This window comes from Phyllostomus discolor, chromosome 7 (genome assembly GCF_004126475.2).
Source record: "Phyllostomus discolor isolate MPI-MPIP mPhyDis1 chromosome 7, mPhyDis1.pri.v3, whole genome shotgun sequence".
In the NCBI taxonomy this organism is placed as follows: domain Eukaryota; kingdom Metazoa; phylum Chordata; class Mammalia; order Chiroptera; family Phyllostomidae; genus Phyllostomus; species Phyllostomus discolor.
The window spans coordinates 14248525-14270276 of record NC_040909.2 but is presented as its reverse complement, the minus strand read 5'-3'; the positions used below and the strand labels follow the sequence as shown (position 1 = coordinate 14270276).

Genomic DNA, 21752 nt, shown 5'->3' with positions numbered 1-21752 from the left:
AAATTATTAAAAAGTGACATTGATTTCTTTAAAACAATCAAGCAGAACTTCTAGAAATAAAAATAACTGAAACCTAAATTCAGTGGGCAGGCACAACAGTAGATTAGACACAGCTAAAGGGATCACTAGTGAACTGCAAAATAAATCAGAAAAAAAATTACCTAGGATCCACATAATAGGTGCTTTAATATTTACTGAATAAACAAAGAAGGATCAAATACAGAAAGTAACCTATAAATTATAATTATGTAGACACCTCTGTTCGCACTTGCATATTTCAAAAAGATAACACTTGGTTTGGTGCAGAAACAAAACAGGATGCATGTATTAGAAAGTATTGGAGAATACAAACTAATAGCATCAGCAGGCTGTAGTGGTTATGCATATGATGGAGTGAAAAAGGAGAAGACCTGAGAAGAGGAAAAATATGGCGGTGGAGGAGGAGAGACAGATATAGGAGAATGAGGTGATGGAGGAGGAGGAAGAGAAGATAGGGAGGAAGAAGAAATTAATGATAGGGAGGAGATGGAAATAAAGGCGGAGGAGATGGAGGAAGAAATGGACAAGAAGAAATGGAGGAGAAGGGGGGAGGAGGAAGACAGAGAAATAAAAGAAGAAATGGAAGAGGAGAATGGAGGAAGAAGGGAGTAAGAGAAGAGAGAGGAGAAGGACAGGGAGGAATAAAAAAGCCCATATAAGCTAAGACAGACTTAATCTTATGTCGCCTTCATATTGCACTAGGAACCTGTCCTCAGTAAGCACTGACCTATGATAGTCCTCAATTCCCGAATTCATCTGGCAGCAAAATCTCATGACTTGATCTCTGTGTATGGCAAAACTTAATGTGAACTGACATAAGGTTATTCATTAGCTTTATTTCACTTACTGCAAAAAATATCAGAGTGCTTGATTACAAGGTACAGCATCAAATGTAGTCAGGGTTGCTATATAATATGGTAAATCATATTACTTCTCTAAAGTCTGACATGTTCTGAATTCCAAAATACAGTGTTCCCAAGATTCAGATAAAAAATTATAATTTGTATTACCATCATCAATTCCCTTCCTTTTTTTCTTTTTCCCTTCAAAGAAAAGCCATATACGTATTCAAATAGCTATTCAAACTTTCCACTTCACTTTTACGCATACATGTAATTCCAAAACATGAAATTTCTATACTTCTGAATAAATATGAAAGATGAAGAACTGCTCCATCTTAAAGGGCAAACAAAAGAGCAAACCAAAACTTTATACCATGTCTCATTTTAAAAAAAATCATTTTGTGTTCATTTTCCTCAGTGAACCAACTAAGCAGTTTGGTACGAAGAACCCACACCACGATGGACATTCATGTACAAAATAGACTCTGCTTCATATTAAGTTGTTTCTTACACCAAAGTTCCTCTTTTTACTCAAAGCTATATCCTTCCTTATTCTAATTAAAACAATGAGCAATAGGACTCTGGATTTCTGAACTGTTTCACAGTCCTGCATATCCAGCAATGATCACGGTTACGTCAAACAGCAAAATTAGCATCTTACACTAGGAAACAAGAATCCCTATAAGGTACATATCCTATGTATCTCAGAAAATTCAGACAAATTCTAGTTGTTTTCATCTCCCACTCTGCTTTTACAGGAGGATACTCTCCTTGGCCTTCCTCTGACCTGGAAGGTCTCTGTGGCTCAGTTCCTCCCTCCTCCACCCAGCCATTAAGTGTTAAATATCCTCCTCCCCAGACTACATACTTTCTAAATGGCTTCACGCACTGTTAATGGTTTTCAGTAGTTTCTATATGCTGACAACTATCAAATATTTGTTGCCAGTCTAAACCATCTTTCTACTTCAGACCCACATATTCAACTGCCTACTAGAAATCTCCCCCATGAATATCTGAAATGCATCTCTAATCTGACAAAGGTAACCTAACACCAACACCATCTCCAAACCTATTCTCCCTGTATTCCCCTGTGCTGGTACATGATATCACCGTCTAGTCAGCTCAAGGTCACAACCTGGGGGCCTCATTCCAAATTCTCTCCTCTGGCCTTAATGGATCATCTACCAATAGTTCTTGTTGTATGTAACTCCAAGTTTTATACACCTATTTCTCTTTACTTCTGCTGCCATTCTTAACACCAGGCCAGTATCACCTCTGTCTGTATTACTACATCTCCTTAACTAGTCTCCTTGCTTCCATTCTTGACCTTCCAAATTGCAAAGTAAACAATGCAATCCTCTAAAAGAAATAATTTGGACTAAAGGCTGCTGAAACTGTTAAGTGAAAGGTTGATAGGGAATTTTATGTGAGGCTTATAACACCCATTATTCAATATTAATACCACAAAGAAACACATTCAGACAAAAAATATACAATAACCCCTACAAAAATCTGTACCCAAAGAAAAAAACAAGAAACAGAAACGAAAAATCAGACCTGATTCTGGTCAAGACATTAGCAAAATTTTTAATTTTCAGGAAACACAGGGGACATGAAAACATTAAAAAACAAAAACATAAAACCACCACAGCAATGCAATCAACAAAATCTAGTATGTGGGAAAACTTTATCTAATGGATGTGTTTTCCCTCAACAAATAAATGGTGGGAGGAGAAAAAGACAATTGCTTTAAATGAATAAAACCTTTAGAGGTGAATCAACCAACTGCAGTGGTCGATCTTGTTTGAATCCCAATTCAAAATGTAAAAAGATAGTTATGAAATAGCAAAGCATATATTCACATGCACACACACACATCCCAGTCCAGCAAGATAGTAGGACCGGGGAAGAGAGGTAGGAGGACTGATGAATAAAAACAGGCTATGTACTGATAATTTTTTGAAGTTGGATATTGGGTGGTAATGGAAGTTTATCATAATATTCTCTAGTTCTGGGTATGTTTGAAATTTTTCCTTAATAAATGTAATTTGAATCACTTTATTCTCTTCCTTAAAACCCTGCAATGGAACCACCATAAAACAGTAAGTAACATCATAAGAGCAAAGAAAACGAGGTAGGACAAAGAGTGCAAATAAAAAAGACAAGGATTTTGAAGAGTAACACCACAGCAAAGGTGCAACTTAGAATTCTCAAAAGCGACTAAAACAGCAGAGAGAACTGACCTACCTTGGACAATGACAGAGAAGTGATCATTTCTAAGCCAGAAAGTACAGGAATGATTAGCAAGAAACAACTGAAAATTTGTGGAATGATTTCATCATTAAGCTCTTCCCACCTCCAACTCAGGGAACTCAACATTTTACATACAGGTGTGTGAATATATGTGCATGCTTACATGTGTATGCATATACATACACACAATTCTGTAAAACTGGGGCCACCAGAAAAGGAAGTCCGAAGTTCCTGGAACCATTTGAGCTTTTATTTGATAAAATTAAAATTAAAAGAAGGACTGGATGAAAGTCAACGAAACCTCCCAGAATGCAGAGTAAAAGAGAAAGATGTAAAACTTAGAAGACAAACAAAAAAGACACAGTGAATCAACCCAGGAGCTTTAATATCTGACTAATAGCAATCCTATAAGGACAAACTAAAGCTAATAATAAAGGGTAGAAACCTATCAACAAAATAATAATAATAATAATATTTCCTGGAGCTAAAACGAAAATATTTCAGTAAAATGACTTAAAACTGAAAATATAATCAAAACGACCGAATTTTTTAAAAAGATTTTAGTTATGTTGTTTATTTATTTTAGCGAGAGAAGGGGAGAGAGAGAGGAAGAGAAGCATCCACTGGTTGCCTCTCACATGCCCCTAACCTGGAGACCTGGCCCACAACCCAGGCATATTCCCCGACTGGGAATCGAACCAGCGCTCATTTAGATGGCAGGCCTGCGCTCAATCCACTGAGACACACCAGGCAGGGCAACAATGGCCAAATTTTAATATTTACTTGAAGATGCTGTGTTCTCAGCAGCAGAGTCTTAAAAGTGAAACTATTTTATGTATAAAAAAAGGAAGTCCATTTCATACAAAGTTTAAAAGAGGCCAAAAATTTGATTAAGTGTCTTAAAAATTGTAAGTAGGTATTAACTAGTTAAAACATATTAGAAGATATTTACCCTTTTCTTTAAAGAAATCCTTTAAAAATTCAAGAACTTCAATAGTTTAATGAAGGGACAAATGCAATTTAGAACATTATGTGGTATTAATAAAATTAGCACATGTGATAAAAGCATAATATCAAACTAAAAAATACACGCAGCTCTTATTATAAGGTTTATTTAGAAGCTGTGCAAAATCTAGTCATTTCAGGTAAATTTTCCTGACAGCTAAAGGCTGGTCACAACAGTTGTCAAGAACATCAACTATACCATTCTACAAGCAACAATGTAAACCTTTTCTTGAAGATTCAGGTTCTTTAGCAAAATCATGTTTGAGGATATGTTGCTACTGGTATCCAACACCTTGCATCCAGGTAGGTAAATGGGTCTGCTTCAAGATCGCTAAGATTTCCAATCTTAGTGCCCACTACTTAGCCTATACTGTTGCTAAATGCTCAGTCTTTTGTCCCCTGTAATTCACTTTTTCTCCTTACATACTTTTTTCACTTATCACTGCTCCTAGAATAAAAGTTTGCCAGTAGTTAAAGAGTTGCTTTCTTTCAGTGATTTAAATTACCGAATCACAGAATATTCTAGGGTATGGAAGAGAAATATTCAGCATAATTTCTTACTTTTGTTCCCTACCCCCAACACCAATAGTTATATGTCAATCTGGAGTGGTCCCAGAAGTCTTACCTCTAGACAGCTGAAGTTATATCATCACTTGTATAAATTTTTCAAAAGATTCATAGTTAAAATAACAAACTGTGTTGAAATGTTAAAAGTTTACAAATAGGGCACTGGCTGGTGTGCCCCAGTTGGATGGAGTGTCCTCCCATAAACAGAAAGGACACAGGTTCAGTCCCCCATCGGGGCATGTGTGAGAAGCAATCAATTGATGTTTCTCTCTCACATGGATATTTCTCTCCCTCTTTCTCCAGCTCTTCCCCTCTAAAATCAATAAGCATGTCTTTGGTAAGGATACAAAAGGAAAAAAGAGTTTATAAACAGTCTATCTGCAACAAAAACTTGTTTCTTTCCAGCTACCCTACAGCATAACAACAGAAGGCCAAATTCCTCTCCTGAGCTTTTGACGCAGATTGCAGGGCTCAGCGTCACACAATAATCCTACAGGTTTTTAACTCCCTCAGGTTTGACTGCCCATCATTACTTCTCAATCATCTGACTGCTCAGTTTTATACTCTTGGGTAAGTACAAATACAAGTAGACAGGAAAGTACCGGAAACTCTTCAACTGATAGTCTTCATAGTGTTTCACAAAGCCAAGTTTAATAGTTAATAGATTAATAACCAAAATATATAAAGAGCAACTATAAATAAGCAACAAAAAAGTCAAATAACCCAAAAATTGCCTAAGGCAATTTAGTGGACAATCTACAGAAAAAGGAAATACAAATAAACAAATGTATGAAAATGATTAGCCTTATTAGAAAGCAGAGATGTTTTCAAAAGGGTGAGATATTTTTCACTCCTCTGACAGGCAAACTTTAAAAAGATTAGTAACAACAACAACTGAAAAGAACAGAGGACTGTTGATGTTAAGTGGTAAAGTATCTTTTGGAGGAAAATTAACTATAGCTAATACAATTTGAAATAAATAAAAACTTTGATCCAGAAATTCTACTTCTAGACTATTTTAAGGAATATATATATGTGGGCATTTGTAGATATACACACATTATGTTTTGCACAAAGATGTTTTTTCAGAATCATTTAGAAAAATCATGTGATTAAACAATCTAAAATTCCATAAAAGAAGAAATGTTTATGATACATCCATACTACGGAATTCTATGCAACAGCTCAAATGAATGAGGCAGTTACACATGACGACATTAAAATCTCTGTGACATATTGAGCACACAGCAAATGGCAAATATATATTCAGAATGATATAATTTATGTAAACTCTGTAAAAACAAAACCATTTATCTTGGTACTTAATATATATGTAAGGCACAGTAAAAGGTAGAAAAAGATAAACTCCATACTAATGAAAGTGTTCATGTCTGCTTGCATTTGGGATTGAGACTTAGAAGTAATTTGGAGGGGACTTTTGCTGTATCTTCATTATTTGAATTTTGAAAAGGAGGAGACTATAGTTGTGCTAAGTCTCCAATTTAAAATGAAGGAATAAAACAAACAAACAAACAAATAAAATGAAGGAATAAAAAACAATATGGATTAGGAATAGCATAATTTGTTATATATGTTCACATGATGCTATTATGGCATATGTACATTATATGTGAGAAACTAAATATACAGGAGTATATATAAAAATGTTAATAACTATAAATCCCAAAATATATAACTTTATTGTTTATTGTGTATATTTTTAATTTTTAGTGAAGATATAGTCCTTTAATTATCAATAATACATGAGAAAAGCATTTCCATTTGGAGGAAAATGAACAGGAACCTAATGTTACTCTCTGATCTTTGTAAGTTGTTACTTTAATTTTTTCTAAATCAAAACATTCTTAAACAGTCTGAATGTATTTATGTACTACTTGAAAAAAGAAAAACTAAGTAAATATACATTGATAGCAATTGACTGAATCTGTATGTTTAAGAAAGAAAAATCTTGATGTGGCCCAAACCAAATGGAACATTGAGAGTTGCCTGTAAATTAAGATTTAAACAACAAACTTGGCAAGATCCTTAAGTATATGAAAAACTTAATTTGCTAATTTTGATGGCTTTTACCTTAAAAATTAGTAGTTAGAATTATTTTGCTATTTATTTATATAAGGACATATAAGTTAGCTAAATTCTTTTACATAATTCTTGGAATAAAACATAACAATATGCAAAACCAAACTTACTATCATATTTCCATTAACATGTTCATAATAGTTTAAATGGCCATTTACTAATATCATCATTTTGGTAAGTTTGCATCCTATTCCTATACCAAGCGTACAAACTCTTTAGAGGGAAGTCATCATATCATCATAAGAAAGGCTGAAACTATTAAGAGTTAAAATTCCCAAATACTGTTAGTCTTCATTAAGAAACTAGTGAAATATATACAAAACACTTTTTGAGTAACCTCAAATTCCCCTTCATACACATCTCTGGTTTTGATGCAATTATAAAGCATACCGCTAAGCATCTTAACAAAAGGTTTAATAAGGAAAAAAAAAAGTTCAAGTATTAAGTGTTATGAAGGACAATAACAAAAGCACTAGATTTGGTTCTAGTTTGTTCTGTGCCTGAGACTTATAATCTCAGCAAGCCTCAGTTTTTCAATCTGTGAAATGGAAATACTAAAACACTCTGTATATTTCACAGAGTTATCTGTACCTGAGGAGTTAATGTATGCTAAGTATTTGAAAGTGCTTTAGAAAACTAAAATGCACTATGAAAATATTTTAAAATTATTTTTATCATAGTAGAGCACTTGTAAAATCAATTTTTAAACAGATTATATCCTATATAGAAATTGTAAAAGACTAATATTTTCTGGAAAACTATTTACTAGGGACCCTGAAAAATCACAAGCATATTCATTAAAATAGTGTCTGTGGCAAGCCATTTTGCCTCTTTAACTACTTTAGAGCACAGAATTCTACTTGTTGTCAAATACAACAGGAAAGATGTGAAGCTAGTTAACCAAACCTTCCTGCCAAAATCTGTCATTCTTCCAAAGGCCATATTCTCTGTTTACAGCTTTTGTATATATTCCATGTTTCTTCCAATATCGCTTCCTCATATCTAGCACCAAAGACTGAGGGCTTGCTTGGACTGAAAGGTAAATTGTCACCTTATATTTGCCAGATCCCATACAGACATATCAAGTAGAAAAAGATACCAAATGACAAGTAAGCACACACGTGCATACATGCATACATGACTGTGTACACACACACGTCCTTCATTCTTAAGGGAGAAATATATTCCTTACACAGCAAACGATCGTCACTTTCAAAGCAAGTGTATAACACGAGCAAAAGAAGGAAAAGAAATCTTACTCACCATCTCCCATAGCCATTCAGATGGTCCAGGGAGCTCTCTCAAACCAAGAGGTCAAACAGCACAGCAAATAAAGGCGGCTCAGTGCCTGCGCCACTGGGCTCGGCCTGCAGCCTGCAGACACCGGGAGCACTGTGTGACCCAGGCCGCGCTGCAGCTCTGCACCGCAATAGCCAACAGCTGCTACACCACTTCAAAATAAAAGTCTGGGGTCTTGTTGAAAACCCTCGTCTATTTAGCAGAGTCTAGCAGTGCTTGATCAAGCTTATTCTTTAACTGTACACAGGCTGTTAGACACAGGTTATGATGTTTCTCCTTATACTGGATGGCTGAAATTTAATGTAAGAAAAGCTCTGGGAGCCAATAAATGTCATTCCACTGGGGGACTTTTAATGCAATCATCAAAACACAAGGCATGTGTTCAGCAATCATTTTCTGCTTCCCTAAAGATATCCATGCAATCAGTAGCAATCACATGATCTCATGGATTAACTGATTTGCACCTTTTTAAAAGGTTTTCATCCTTGTAATATTTACAACAGAAGACTGCTAGAAGTGCACAAACAAGAATAGCCCAGTTTCCATGATTAACTGCTCTCATTATGCAGGAAGCATTTCTGGCTGCCGTAAACAAATCACGTCAAAGGCAGCTCATCAAAGGCTGCTCTGTGTGCGGACAGCAGGGCCACCCGGAACAAAGCTTGCTTCTGGTGGAAACAGAGCCTCGCCAGTGCGCAGCTGCAGGGACACGAGCACCCTCCATCCAAGCCGCACAACCATCAGCACATAAGCCAACCTCAGGAAAGGCCCTGGGGGGCACAGTCACAAATAGATACCTTTAAACATCATCCTATGAAGAGGTGTTTTGCCTTTCACCAAAGGGTGTGTTATAAACACATAAAAAGCTTAACTACAGGTTACCTTACCACCACCAATAAGCCAAATATCAAGGTAATTCCAAAGCCTAGTTTCTGTGCTTTGTCTTATAGCCAGCCTTAGAACAATTCTTTTCCTAGTAACTGTTTCAAACAGAGAAGCTGGGAAATATTTTTACAGTGATTACACTGCTAAGACTGCATTAGGTCCTCCACATACAGTGGACACATCGGAATTACGCACAGTTTTTTTCACAGTGACAGAGGAAGAGACTTGCAGTCAGAGCGCCACCAACACTGTTAGTATTTGCATCTCAATTAGCGTAGGAGACTGTCTAGAAAGCTCCATGATGACACCAGGCTCTGCTGTAATCATAGGGGGCCTGCAACTTTCAGCCCTTTCCTTCCTACCGGGCTGGTGTTGCCTCCTTTTCAGCCACAATCTGATTAATTTTAAATCCAGTTTCCTTCTACTGGCAGAGCTAATTCCACTGTACTTATTAGGAAGTCTGCCTAATTTACTTTGTAATACAAAAATTACAGTCAGGCTTAAAAAATCTTGAAGATAAAAAAATGCTGTTCATTTCTCACCATTTCTAAACTAAATGACAAGCTCAAATCTCAGATGATACCATTTACTTTGTGTTCTTGAGTTGTGCTAAACTAATGCACTAGGAAATCAAGTAAAAAAATTCAATCAAAACTGAAATCGAATGAATACAGAAACGACAATTAAGAAAGAAATCAGAGACAAAAGCATGAGATGTAGTTATATACCAGGACATAAATAAGGGGAAGAGGTAGACTAAAGAGAAGAAATAAAGACTGGTTCTCAGAAGAGTAAAGATAGTGTTAGACCATGTCACCCCACTCACCTTACCCCTCTCCTGCCTAGAATCCTTGCTACTCCCAGAAGTTCCTTAATACTTCTCCCATGGCCTACAAGGCCCTCATATGATGGCTCCTGCTTATTTTTTCAACTACATCTCGTACATGGTCTCCCTTTCAACCCAGCCCTGGCCTCCCTTCTGTCCTTCAAATACACTAAGTCCTTTTGTAGCTTTCGGTCTTTATGGTCTTGCTTTCTCTGCCCAAAACACGTTTCTTACCATTTATCCCATGACTGGCTCATTCTCCTTTACCAGGTCTCAATTCAAATACGTCAACTATCAGAGAGTTTTGCACCAGCTATTCTAAAATGGCATCACTGAGTTACTTACCAACTCCATATCCTATTTCCTTCACTTAATGATATAAGATGACAGCTTTTAGCTATAATGGCTCTTAAAAAGTCATACTACCTTTATAACAAATCTTCTGGTTTTTGTTTTTGTCTGTATTTAGCAAAATGACTTTTCATACCAAAACACTCCCAATCAATATAAGAAGTGTGATATTTCCTTATTATGATTTATTTCAGGCAAAGGCACACCAAAAAAATTTTACTTAACCATAATCGTTTCTAGTCACAGAATATCGTATGGAACAAATCTGAATTAAATGTCACATTTGGGTGAACTCACGACAATTTGCTTTGCATTATGTACACAAAGCAAGAGAAAGAAAACGTAGTTATCTTTAATGGCTCTTCAGTCTGTCATGTGTGTAAACTTTTTTTTTAAATCCTCACCCTAGGATATGTTTATTGATTTTATGAAGAGAAGGGAAGGGAGAGAGAGAAGGGAAAGAACAAAGACATGAGAGAGAAACATCGGTCTGCTGCCGCCCACACACACCCCAACCAAGGATCAAACCTTGGCTGTGCATAAACTATTCTTACGAGTTTTCATGCTGAGACTTTATTTTGATGTAGAATGTCTTCCTATTCTATTACTTTCTTTTTATCCTTACCCAAGGACATTTTTTTTATTGCTTTTAGAAAGAGAGGAGGGGAGGGGAGGGGGAGAGGGGGAAGGAGAGGGGGAAGGAGAGGGGAGAGAGATGGGGTGAGGGAGACATCGACTGGTTGTCTTCTCATATGTGCCCCAACAGAGGACTGAACCCGTAACCTGGGTATGTGCTCTGCCCGAGAATTCACCACACAACTTTTATGTCTATAGATAATGCTCCAAACAACTGAGCCACACCAGCCAGGGCCTATTCTATGTTTATTTTACAATTATACTTTGCGTGTACAATAACAATGAGTCAACAAAGGGCTAAAAATTTTGTAGGGGGAAATGTGCACAAATAAAAAAGGAGTTGAAAAGACCTTTATTACTTCAGATACAAACTATTTTTTGCATTTAATTATTACCTATCAAAATTTGTTTTCAGTGTTTAATTGATACATTTTTTTACTTGTGAAAATTATTCAAGTATCCTGGATTGAAATGAAAGACACTATAATATTAGTAGAAACAGTGTTTTTATTTAATGGCTTTTAATTTGGCAGCAAGGATTTTAAAAGTAATGTAAATTAAATCCATTAAATTCATTAAACAAAGGGCAGCTGTACTTCTTCCATGACCAACTGTGATCACTCTGGAAGTCCACTTGTGCACGTGTTTGTGATCTAGTCTCCCTTCCTAGAATGTAGGCTCAGTGAGGCAGAATCCCTGACTGTCTTCTTCACTGTCGTGACAGGATCTAATTTACATTTTAGGATCATTCCTGCTTCTGGATAGAGAATAGACTGCATGGGAAATCTGGGGGAAAACATGGTACAGAAATCCACTGTAGTAATCTGGGCAAAAATGAAAGGGGATTTAGAAAGGAGTTTTAGCAGTGGAGATGAAGAAACAAATTTGGGATATATCAACATTTCAGAGGAAGAAATGACTAATTAAGACTAATTAGAGATTAATTCAGATTTCTAGCCTGAGCTGATGAGATGGTATATCACTGACTGAAATGGGTAAAATGAGGGAAGAACAGATTTGAAGGAAAGGAAGAGACAACAGTGTTTCAGTTTTGTACATGTTAAGTCCAGGATGCCCATTAGGCATCCAAATGGAAATGTCATAGGGGCCACAGGCTACCAATTCTAGAGCATAAGGGAAAGATGAATGAGGGCTAGAACTACACAATTAAGAGTCATCAGCAAATAGTTCCTGTTCAAAGCCTCTGAGCTGGATTAGATCACTGAGGGAAAATAAAGACAAGGGAGAGGAGGGGGTTTGGCAGCTGCCAACATGATAAATGGGCTTGCTTCCCTCTCCTAGTCCTCTCCCTTATGAATGAATCCATTAAAGTATTTTTCAATGACAGCATAATACTGTCTTCAGAAACATCATGACCAATTTCTACACCCCAATATACATATTATAGACTTTAACATTCACATTTGACCATGCTTACTTACAATATTCAGATCATAATCTTCAAAAAAAACTTAAAGACTTCCCCAAGAGAATTAAATGGAAGATACTAACCCAAACCTCCTTCCATGAAGAGATAAATAAGAGAAAAAGAAAGAGAGCTAAAAAAATATGGGAAAAAAATCTGTTTTGAATGTAACAGAAATAACCTCACAAAATACAAGAATGACAGTTCCTTCAAAATAAACCATACTAAATAATAAATATTGAATATCTTAAATTTATAATAAGCATTATACTTCTTTTCTTAGAGTTGTAATTACACAGTCTGGAATACAAAAATGAGAGTGTACTATAAATAGCATGAAAACACAGAAATCTTAATTCAAGGAATTTTAATAACTCGCCATCTTCCTGCTGTTTCTGGTTTCTATGGAAATGGACAGAGGTAACTGCTGGAGAAAGAAGGACAAGGCACTTAAAACACCTTCTACTCAGAGGAGTGAGAAACAGCTGGCAGTCAGGGTGAGGACCAGTAGCGCTAAAGTCAATTTATGCTTCTGGAATGAAGTTTAGATCGGGGTAGATGTAATCTTTTTAACACTAAATCCTTACTCCCTCTGCCTTCCTGCAACAAAACAAGGCTCAGTCTTGGTTTTATCCAGAAGGAAAAAAACTAATTTAGATTATTAACTAGTTTTCTTATTATTTAACTATCCAAGTCATACACCAAGTTTTTTCTCCAGCATTATTTACATTACTAAACTAATCACACTCTCTCTACTACGAACCTAATTTCCTAGGTGAAAAAACATCTACACTATCTTTGGGAATAGAACACATTCTTTCCATATAAAGTTAATTAATAATTAAAGACTGAAGTCTAGGTAAATGCTACCCAACAAAACCAAATACAATTTAGTATCTTTACAAAAAGTAGAGCAACCACAAAATCAAATATATGCCAAATACTAAGGCCAACTTCCATGAATTCCAACTTCTAATTAAGAAGCCAAAAATGATAATGGTAGTAAAGTTCCCACTTCTGTGTCTCTTCACCAGTGTCATCACTAACAGTCTACATATAGGTGTAATGGAACCCATCATCCCCACAATTTCTATTAAAAACAACTAAGTAAAACAGCAGCAACCAAAAAAATAAAGTACGTAGGAATAAACTTAACGAAGGAGGTAGAAGACCTGTACTCAGAAAACTACAGAACACTGAAGAAGAATTATGGAAGACACAGATAAATGGAAGTACATACTGTGTTCATGAATGGGAAGAATTAACATCATTAAAATGTCCATACTACCCAAAGCAATTTATAGATTCAAGTCAGTCCCTAGTAAAATACCAATGACATATTTCACAGATATAGAACAAATATTTCAAAATTTATATGGGACCATAAATGACCCTGAATACCCTCAGCAATTTTAAGAAAGATGAACAAGGTAGGAGGGATCACAATACCTGACATCAAACTATATTACAAGGCCACTGTAACCAAAACAGTCTGGTATTGGCATAAGAACAGACACAGACATCAATGGAACAGAAAAGAAAGCCCAGAAATAAGCTGTGTCTCTATGATCAATCAACATTTGACAAAGAGGGCACTTGCATAAAATGGAGTAAAAATAGCCTTTTCAACAAATGGTGTTGGCAGATCTGGACAGGTGCATGCAAAAAAAGAAACTAGACCACCATCTTACACCATACACAAAAACGAACTCAAGATGGATAAAAGACTTATAAATGTAAGTCACGACACCATAAAAGGCCTACAGGAGAACACAGGCAGGAAAATTTCAGATATCCCACGCAGCAATACTTTCATCAGTATGTCTCCGAGGGCAAGGGATATAAAGGAAAGAATAAACAAATGGGACTACATCAAATTAAAAAGCTTCTGCACAGCTTAAAAAAAATCAGCAAAATGTAAAGGGCCAACCCTATTGGAAAACATATTGCCAATGATACCTTGGACAAGGGTTTGATCTCCAAAATATATAAAGAACTCATATGACTCCACACCAAGAAGACAAACAATCCAATTAAAAAATGGACAAAAGACCTGAAGAGACACCTCTCCAAGGAGGGTATACAGAGGTCCCAGAGACATATGAAAGGATGCTTAGGATCATTAACAATCAGAGAGATGCAAATTAAAACCACAATGAGATACCACTTCATACCAGTCAGAATAATGGCCATCATTAACAGATCAACCAGCAATAAGTGTTGGAGAGGTTGTGAAGAAAAGGGAACCCTAGTGCACTGTTGGTGGGAATGCAGACTGGTGCAGCCACTGTGGAAAGCAGTATGGAATTTCCTAGAAAAACTAAAAATGGAATTGCCTTTTGACCCAGTGATTCCACTGCTTGGATTATATCCTAAGGACCCTGAAACACCAATCCAAAAGAACCTATGCACCCCAACGTTCATAGAAGCACAATTTACAATAGCTAAGTGCTAGACGCAGCCTAAGTGCCCATCGGTACATAAGTAGGTCAAAGAACTGTGGTATATTTACACAGTGCAATACTATGCAGCAGAAAGAAAGAAGGAACTCCTACCCTTTGCAACAGCATGGGTGGAACTGGAGAATATTATGCTAAGTGAAATAAGCCAGTGGTGAAAGACAAATACCATATGATCTTACCTATAAGTGGAACCTAATCAACAAAACAAGAGCAAAATAGAACCAGAGACATGGAAATAAAGAACAAAATGACAGTAACCAAAGGGGAGGAGGGGGAGGGGTAACGGGAAAGAAGGGGAACAGCCAAGTCAAGGAAAAAGCATAAATGACCCATGGACATGGACAATGGGGTGGGAGTGCAGGATGGACGGGGGGAGCAGTGTAGGTGAGAACTAAGGGGGAAAAATTGGGAGAATTTTCAATTCAATTCAATTACAATTGAATAACAATTTAAAAAAATTTTAACAATTAAGTAAACATTTACTCTGGGAATAGAAAGCACATTTCACGCATGGAACGTGGAGGGCAAGAGAATCATCATGTCTTCAACCCGGAAGATATAAAAATAGGCAAATGAATAGGATCATTTCACACAATTGAGTACATCCATTATTAAATTTTCACTTACTCCAAGAGTCAGAAAGGTAATAATCAACAGGATGTAAAGACTTTGTTATTATATCCTAACAAAGTTAAGCCACAAAATCAAATGTAATGTAACACTGAGATGTCTTAGCATCTTAAAAGTTTCCTAAATAATCTTAGAAATGTTTAAAAACAGGAATAACTTAATTATTCTTACCTTTGCAGGTACTGAAAATCATACCACCTGAATTCTGCACTTCATCAAATTTGGCAAATATCATTTCTAACCTGGGAATAAAGAATAAATTTTGTTTAACATACAATTTAAAGAGAAACAATTCCTTTCACCATCTCCCTGAGGAAAAAAGCAATTCCAGTTAGTTCTATACAACTCTCTTTTACAATGAACTCACTAAAAAGAAAAGACAAAACCCACCCCTCCCCCAGTTGAGAGAACCAGCCAAATATAGGTAGCACTCTACAGACTTGCAGGTATAATTGTGAAAAGATAACTTTCATACAAAGCAGTTCCCCAGGTTTCACCATAAAATTATTTCTCCAAACCCACCACAAATACTTTAGTTCCAACTTTATAATGAATCCATTCAGCCCCAATGTGTATTTTGTTTTTTTTTTCATTACAATTTAATCCCCTTATACCCTACTCCTCCCCCCCCCCAGACAATCACAATACTGTCAAACTGAACTAACAAGTAAAATAGAGACAGACTTGTAGACAGAGAGCAAGCAGGATGGCACCAATACATCTTTAAAAAGTACAAAGAATTGTGTTAAGGAAACTTAAGGCAGATATAAAAACAGTGGAATATAAAATGTCAGAAACTAAAGTAATGCTGATATGACTGATAATCTGATGTTTTCCCTCCTAACCTATCTTCATTCAACTGTTAGTGCTTCTGATTTTGTATTTAGAGTGATGACTTTCTACACGTCTGCTATTGCTGTTTTTAGTTAAAAATGTTTCTTATTACAAAAGCAAAGTGTACTCATTACAAAAGAAAAATAGGAAACATACATAGGAACAAAGAAAAGAAACCACACACTCCTACCATCCAGAATTTAACTGTATCCTTTCTGAGCTTTATATTTATATATAAAGTTTTTTTCAGATGAAAATAGTATCATGCTGACAGTGCTATTTTTTTTAGTTTGCGTTGCCTTTACTTTCCAATATACCATGCTATGATTTAGTCTTAAATTTATGACAGAGATTTGGGGAAGGCAAGAGGCCACTGTCATGGTGTCTTTAAATGTCAGGCGTTCTTTGATTTACCCTTATATTTGTCACAATTTCATTTCTAAAATTTTAGTTCTAACATTTAAGTCTAACACCCTAGGTCCACAACCTGTCATTTTACTTGTCAAATGAGGATGCAGATACTGGTACTTGTTGGCTTAAGAAAATCTTTTAGTTAAAAATCTTCTAGGAATTGATTATATAGGCATATCTTGTTTTATTGCACTTTGCTTTCTTGTTCTTTGCAGTTATTGAATTTTTTACAAATTGAAAGTCTGTGGCTAGCCTGTGTCAGGCAAGTCTACTGGCACCATTTTTCCAGCAGCATGCTCTCTTCCCATCTCTTCTCACAATCTGGTACTGCTCGCAATATTTCAGACTTTTTCGTTATTATTGTATTTGTTATGGTGATCTGCAATCAATGATCTCTGATGTTACTATGTGATTGTTTTGGGGTGCCATGAACTGCACCTATATAAAACAAGAAACTTAACAGACAAATGTTGTATGTGTTCTGACTGCCCCATTGATCAGAATATGGCCACTATGAAAACAGAATATAATTTTCTGAATTTATTGTACTCAACTCTTACAAATAAATGAATGCTAGTGGAAAGAGGAAACACTTAGTGGAACAGTTATCTGAAGAAAAGGGTGCAGCAAAATTCTTTCGTATCAGAAATGTGTCCAGTATTTTGAATATGCAAAACACTATACCTACAAAATAATGTGTCCATATGCTAAAGAGTAGAAAACACTCCACATGCTTGAAGAAGCCAATCTGAGCCCTAGCCAGTGTGGACTGGCTGAGGTGTTGTCCTGTAGACGAAAAGACCCCAGGTTTGATTCCTTGTCAGGACATATACCCAGGTCATAGGTTCAATCCGTGGTTGGGGTGCATATGAGAATGTAACTGATTAGCATTTCTCTCTGACATCTATGTTTTTCTCTCTCCCCCCTTCCCCACCCCTCTCTCTCAAGGCAATTAAAAAATGTCCTCAGGTGAGGATAAAAAAAAAGAGAGAGAAAGAAAAAGCCAATCTTACCATACCTTGTACCTATGTAGCCCTTGCCATCCCCTACCACCCGCTAGAGAAACACCATAGGGAAGAATGACATAAGCATAACCTGGAGGGAAAGAACTATTAACTGACAGTCAGGAAGTCTTCAGCTTCTCACCAGCTAGCTCTCACTGCTCTGGGTTTCCCAGTCCTCACCTGTCACTTAGAGGAGAGGGAAACCACCAATAAGAGTAGGGTTGACAAGTTGCTGACTTACTTCATTAAGGACATTAAAGTATAGGCTATCCACAGAGGCTAAAATTACTTATAAAACATAACTTAAAAAGAAATATAATAGGCCAATTATACCTTCAGCATAATGCAAAACTCCTAAGCACTTATGTGGACACATAATTTATAACAAAAGCAACACTGATGAAAAATGTTTTTAATAAGTGTTGCCGTGTCAAGTGGATATCCATATGGGGAAAAATGTATCTGAATCACTATCTCACACGCTAAAAAAAATCCCATGTGTACTATAAACCTGAATATAAATAAAAGTCCCAGACAATTACACAGAGAAGGTCTTCACAGCAGAGTCCACAAAGATTTTTTTAAACCGGACACAGAAACCTGTCTAATCATAAAGGAACTGACTAAGGGCTACATTAAAATTAAGAACTTGTGTACAACAAAAGACATCAAGAAACTAAAGGGCAAATGACAGGGTAGGAGACTGTATTTGAAACGTATACTTGACAATGGGCTTGTATCTAGAATGTATTTTTTAAAGTCCTACCAATTTTTAAAAATGACAGACCACCCAATTCTTTAAAATAGGCAAGAGACCTGAAAAGACATTTCAAGAGAACATATCCAAATAGCTTATAAATGTGAAATGGTGCTCTTCTTTATTAGTAATTAGAAAAATGTAGACTACGACCATAATGATGACATATGGACCAGAACTCTAAATTGGTAAGATTAATAATGCCAAGTATCAGTGAAAATGTGGAACAATGGCAACTTGCAAACAGTGCTTTTGAGACTACAAGTAAGTACCACCACTCTGGAAAACTGTCGACGTAAACTAAAGGTAAACATACTCCATGGCCTAGCAATTCTCTTCAGGTATATTCCAAGAGAATGAATACATATGTACACCAAAAGACACAGAATGTTTTTGACAGCATTATTCATAAAGCTACAAATTATAAACAACTCAAAAGTCCTCCAACAGTATGGAATCATAATGTATGGCCTATGCACACAATGGAAAACTGTAAGGCAATGAAAATTAACTGGAGCTGAACACAACACAAATGTATCTTAAAAATATTGCCTTGGCCGGGTAGCTTAGTTGGTTGGGGCATCATCCTGATACCCCAAGGTTGCAGATTCAATTCCCTGGATGGGGCACATACAAAAACCAACCAGTGAATGCATAAATAAGCAGAACAATAAATTGATGTTTCTCTCTCACTCTCCCCTCTCCTTCCCCCACAAGATCAATAATAAAAATTTTCTTTAAAAGATAATATTAACTGAAAGAAATCAGACACAAAAGAGTACATTCTATATGATTCCATTTATATAAAATTCAAAAACAGGCAAAACTAAACTATGGTGATAGAAGTCTGGATTGTAGTTACTTTTCAGAAGCAGGGAAAAGGGAAGGATTAAAAAGGATTTGGGGAGACTTCTGGAATGTTGTAATGTTCTACTTCTTCACCTGCAGGGGGGATACACGGTGTACTCACTTTGTGATAATTCACAGAGCTTCATATTTATGATTATGTACTTTTCTGTATGAATGTCATACTTGAATACAAATTTCAAATAAAAATAATTTCAATATAAATAAAAATATATATACTGTAATAAATACACACACATATATAGAGTGGGGTAAAAGTAGGTTTACAGTTGTGAGTACGTGAAACAGAGGTCATTCTTGTATTATTATTTATCAACTACTGTATTTTTCTATGCGAACGACTATAAACCTACTTCTGCCTTACCCTATATATACACTCAGACACACTCAAAGGTATATGGTAACATCCTTGCTGTCATCCACATAAAATAATATAGAATATGTTCAAATGAAATTCTTGTTAGTCCTAGAAGTAGAAAGCAAATGAGTGAATAAGTAAACAAAATGCTTATTTATTGGACCTTACGAACAAAAAATAATCAGTAATGGAAAAAATCATAAATGGTAAGGGACAGCCAGATAGAATGATACTTAACAGAATAATACACCACCCCCTATGAGATGGTTTTGCTCCTAATACCCCCCACCAAAAATATGATCAAGTGTCCAGATCCAGCTACCAATCTATAGGATATAAAGACAGCAGAACATGTTAAACCACACCACAGGAAAAGAATTAGCAATATCCAGAATTGGGAAACTTTTTAGGATAAACTACCTGGCATATTCAACAAATGAAATACAAAGCAAAGAAAGTATTGGGGGTACATGACATAAAACATCAACTAATTGTTGGAATTTATTTGGACACTGATTTAAACAACTGCTTAAAATACATAGATACTTATGACATTTGTGAAACAATTGGAAATCTGAACCTTGACTAGATATTTGATATTACAGTATTATTTGCAAACAATTTTAAGGTGTGAAGATGGCATTACGGCTGTAATTGAAAAGAATGCCCTGGCTGGTGTAGCTCAGTGGATTGAGCGCGGGCTGGGAACCAAAGTGTCCCAGGTTCGATTCCCAGCCAGGGTACATTCCTGGGTTGCAGGCCATAACCCCCAGCAACCACACATTGATGTCTGTCTGTCTGTCTGTCTCTCTCTCCCTCCCTTTCCTCCCTAAAAATAAAAAATAAATAAATAAAATCTTAAAAAAAAAAAGAATATTTCCCCCCCTCAGAACTACATTGGACAATAATGGATGAAATGGTCTGATGACTTAGATTTGCTACAAAATAATATGGGACAAAAGTAAGTAGGTAATGGCATGACATACAGAACTGGGCACAAGCTGTTAACTGCTGGAGGTAGACAGTAGGTACATGAAGGTTCATTATACTATTCTGTCTACTTTAGCATGTTTGAAATTTTCCATAATAAAAAGTTAAAAAAAAATCCTTTCAGTTTCCCCTTAAAATGGAGGCTAAAATTTCATTACAAAAAGAAAATCTATTTGGAATAATATCTTAAATAGAAATATACAATCCGAGAAATACTACAGAAAAAATCTTTGAAAAAAAAAAAGTTGATACACTAGAAGCTTACCAACAGGAATTTTACTGATCAGATTGATGCTATTTTACTCATCCAGGATTACATTTTATTCAACTCGGTTTTCTATTTTTATTTTATTACTGACATTCTTACAAATGCCTCCCATTTCCCATTTGCCCCCTCCACCTAGCCCCCATCCCCCTTCCCCAGCCTTCGCCGCATTGTTGTCTGTGCCCACAGACTATGCCTATGTGTTCTTTGGCTCATCTCTTCCAGTCCCCTCCATGCCCTCCCCTCTGAGGTCTGTCAGCCTGTTCTATGTATCCACGCCTCTAGTTCTATTTTGTTTGTCGTTTTATTTTGTTCATTAGATTCCACAGGCAAGTGAGATCATATAGTATTTATCTTTCTCTGACTGGTGTATTCCACTTAGCATAATGTTCTCCAGGTCATCCATGCTGTCACAAAGGGTAAGAGTGCCTTCTTTTTTTACAACCATGTAGTATTCCTTTTTTTTTTTTTTTAACATCCATGCTGTCACAAAGGGCGAGCTCCTTCTTTTTTACAGCAGCATAACATTCCTTTTGACTAGGTTTTAAGGGTAGTGATTGATTTTTATACAGCTTTCTGTTAGCCAGCACCTTTCCATAGCAGGTACTTAAAAAATAACTACTTAATGAATGAATATTTTTACTAAATCCTTGCTCAAACATCCAAATTATGACCATACTACCTGATAGCAAAAGCTAGTTACCTAATGAGAGTATTTAATTACATATTAAAAATACATATATAATATATGAGGTATATAATGAAATAGTGTCCAAAAAAATTACAGGATTGTAAGAACTTTTTAAGCAGTAATAACCTATATATCCTTTCATATCTTTGGAATTTTAAAACATTTCAGAAAGTTGAACCCATTTCAAATAAACATATGAAATTAAAACTTAAAACCAGTGGCAAAAAAAATAAACAGATTTATTTAGCAAGACT

At 35.9% G+C, this 21752-nt stretch overlaps 1 protein-coding gene across 17 annotated transcripts in view; it reads right to left on the bottom strand.

The window, feature by feature from the left end:
* The window catches only part of CLASP2 (cytoplasmic linker associated protein 2), a 153338-nt gene that overhangs the window by 109145 nt on the left and 22441 nt on the right, over positions 1-21752 (bottom strand). For all 17 annotated transcript variants that reach the window (XM_028518045.2, XM_036030544.1, XM_036030547.1 and 14 more), the window contains exon 7: positions 15493-15563. In XM_028518045.2, coding sequence (XP_028373846.1) covers positions 15493-15563 — 71 coding nt within the window. The remainder of the gene's footprint in view (positions 1-15492; positions 15564-21752) is intronic.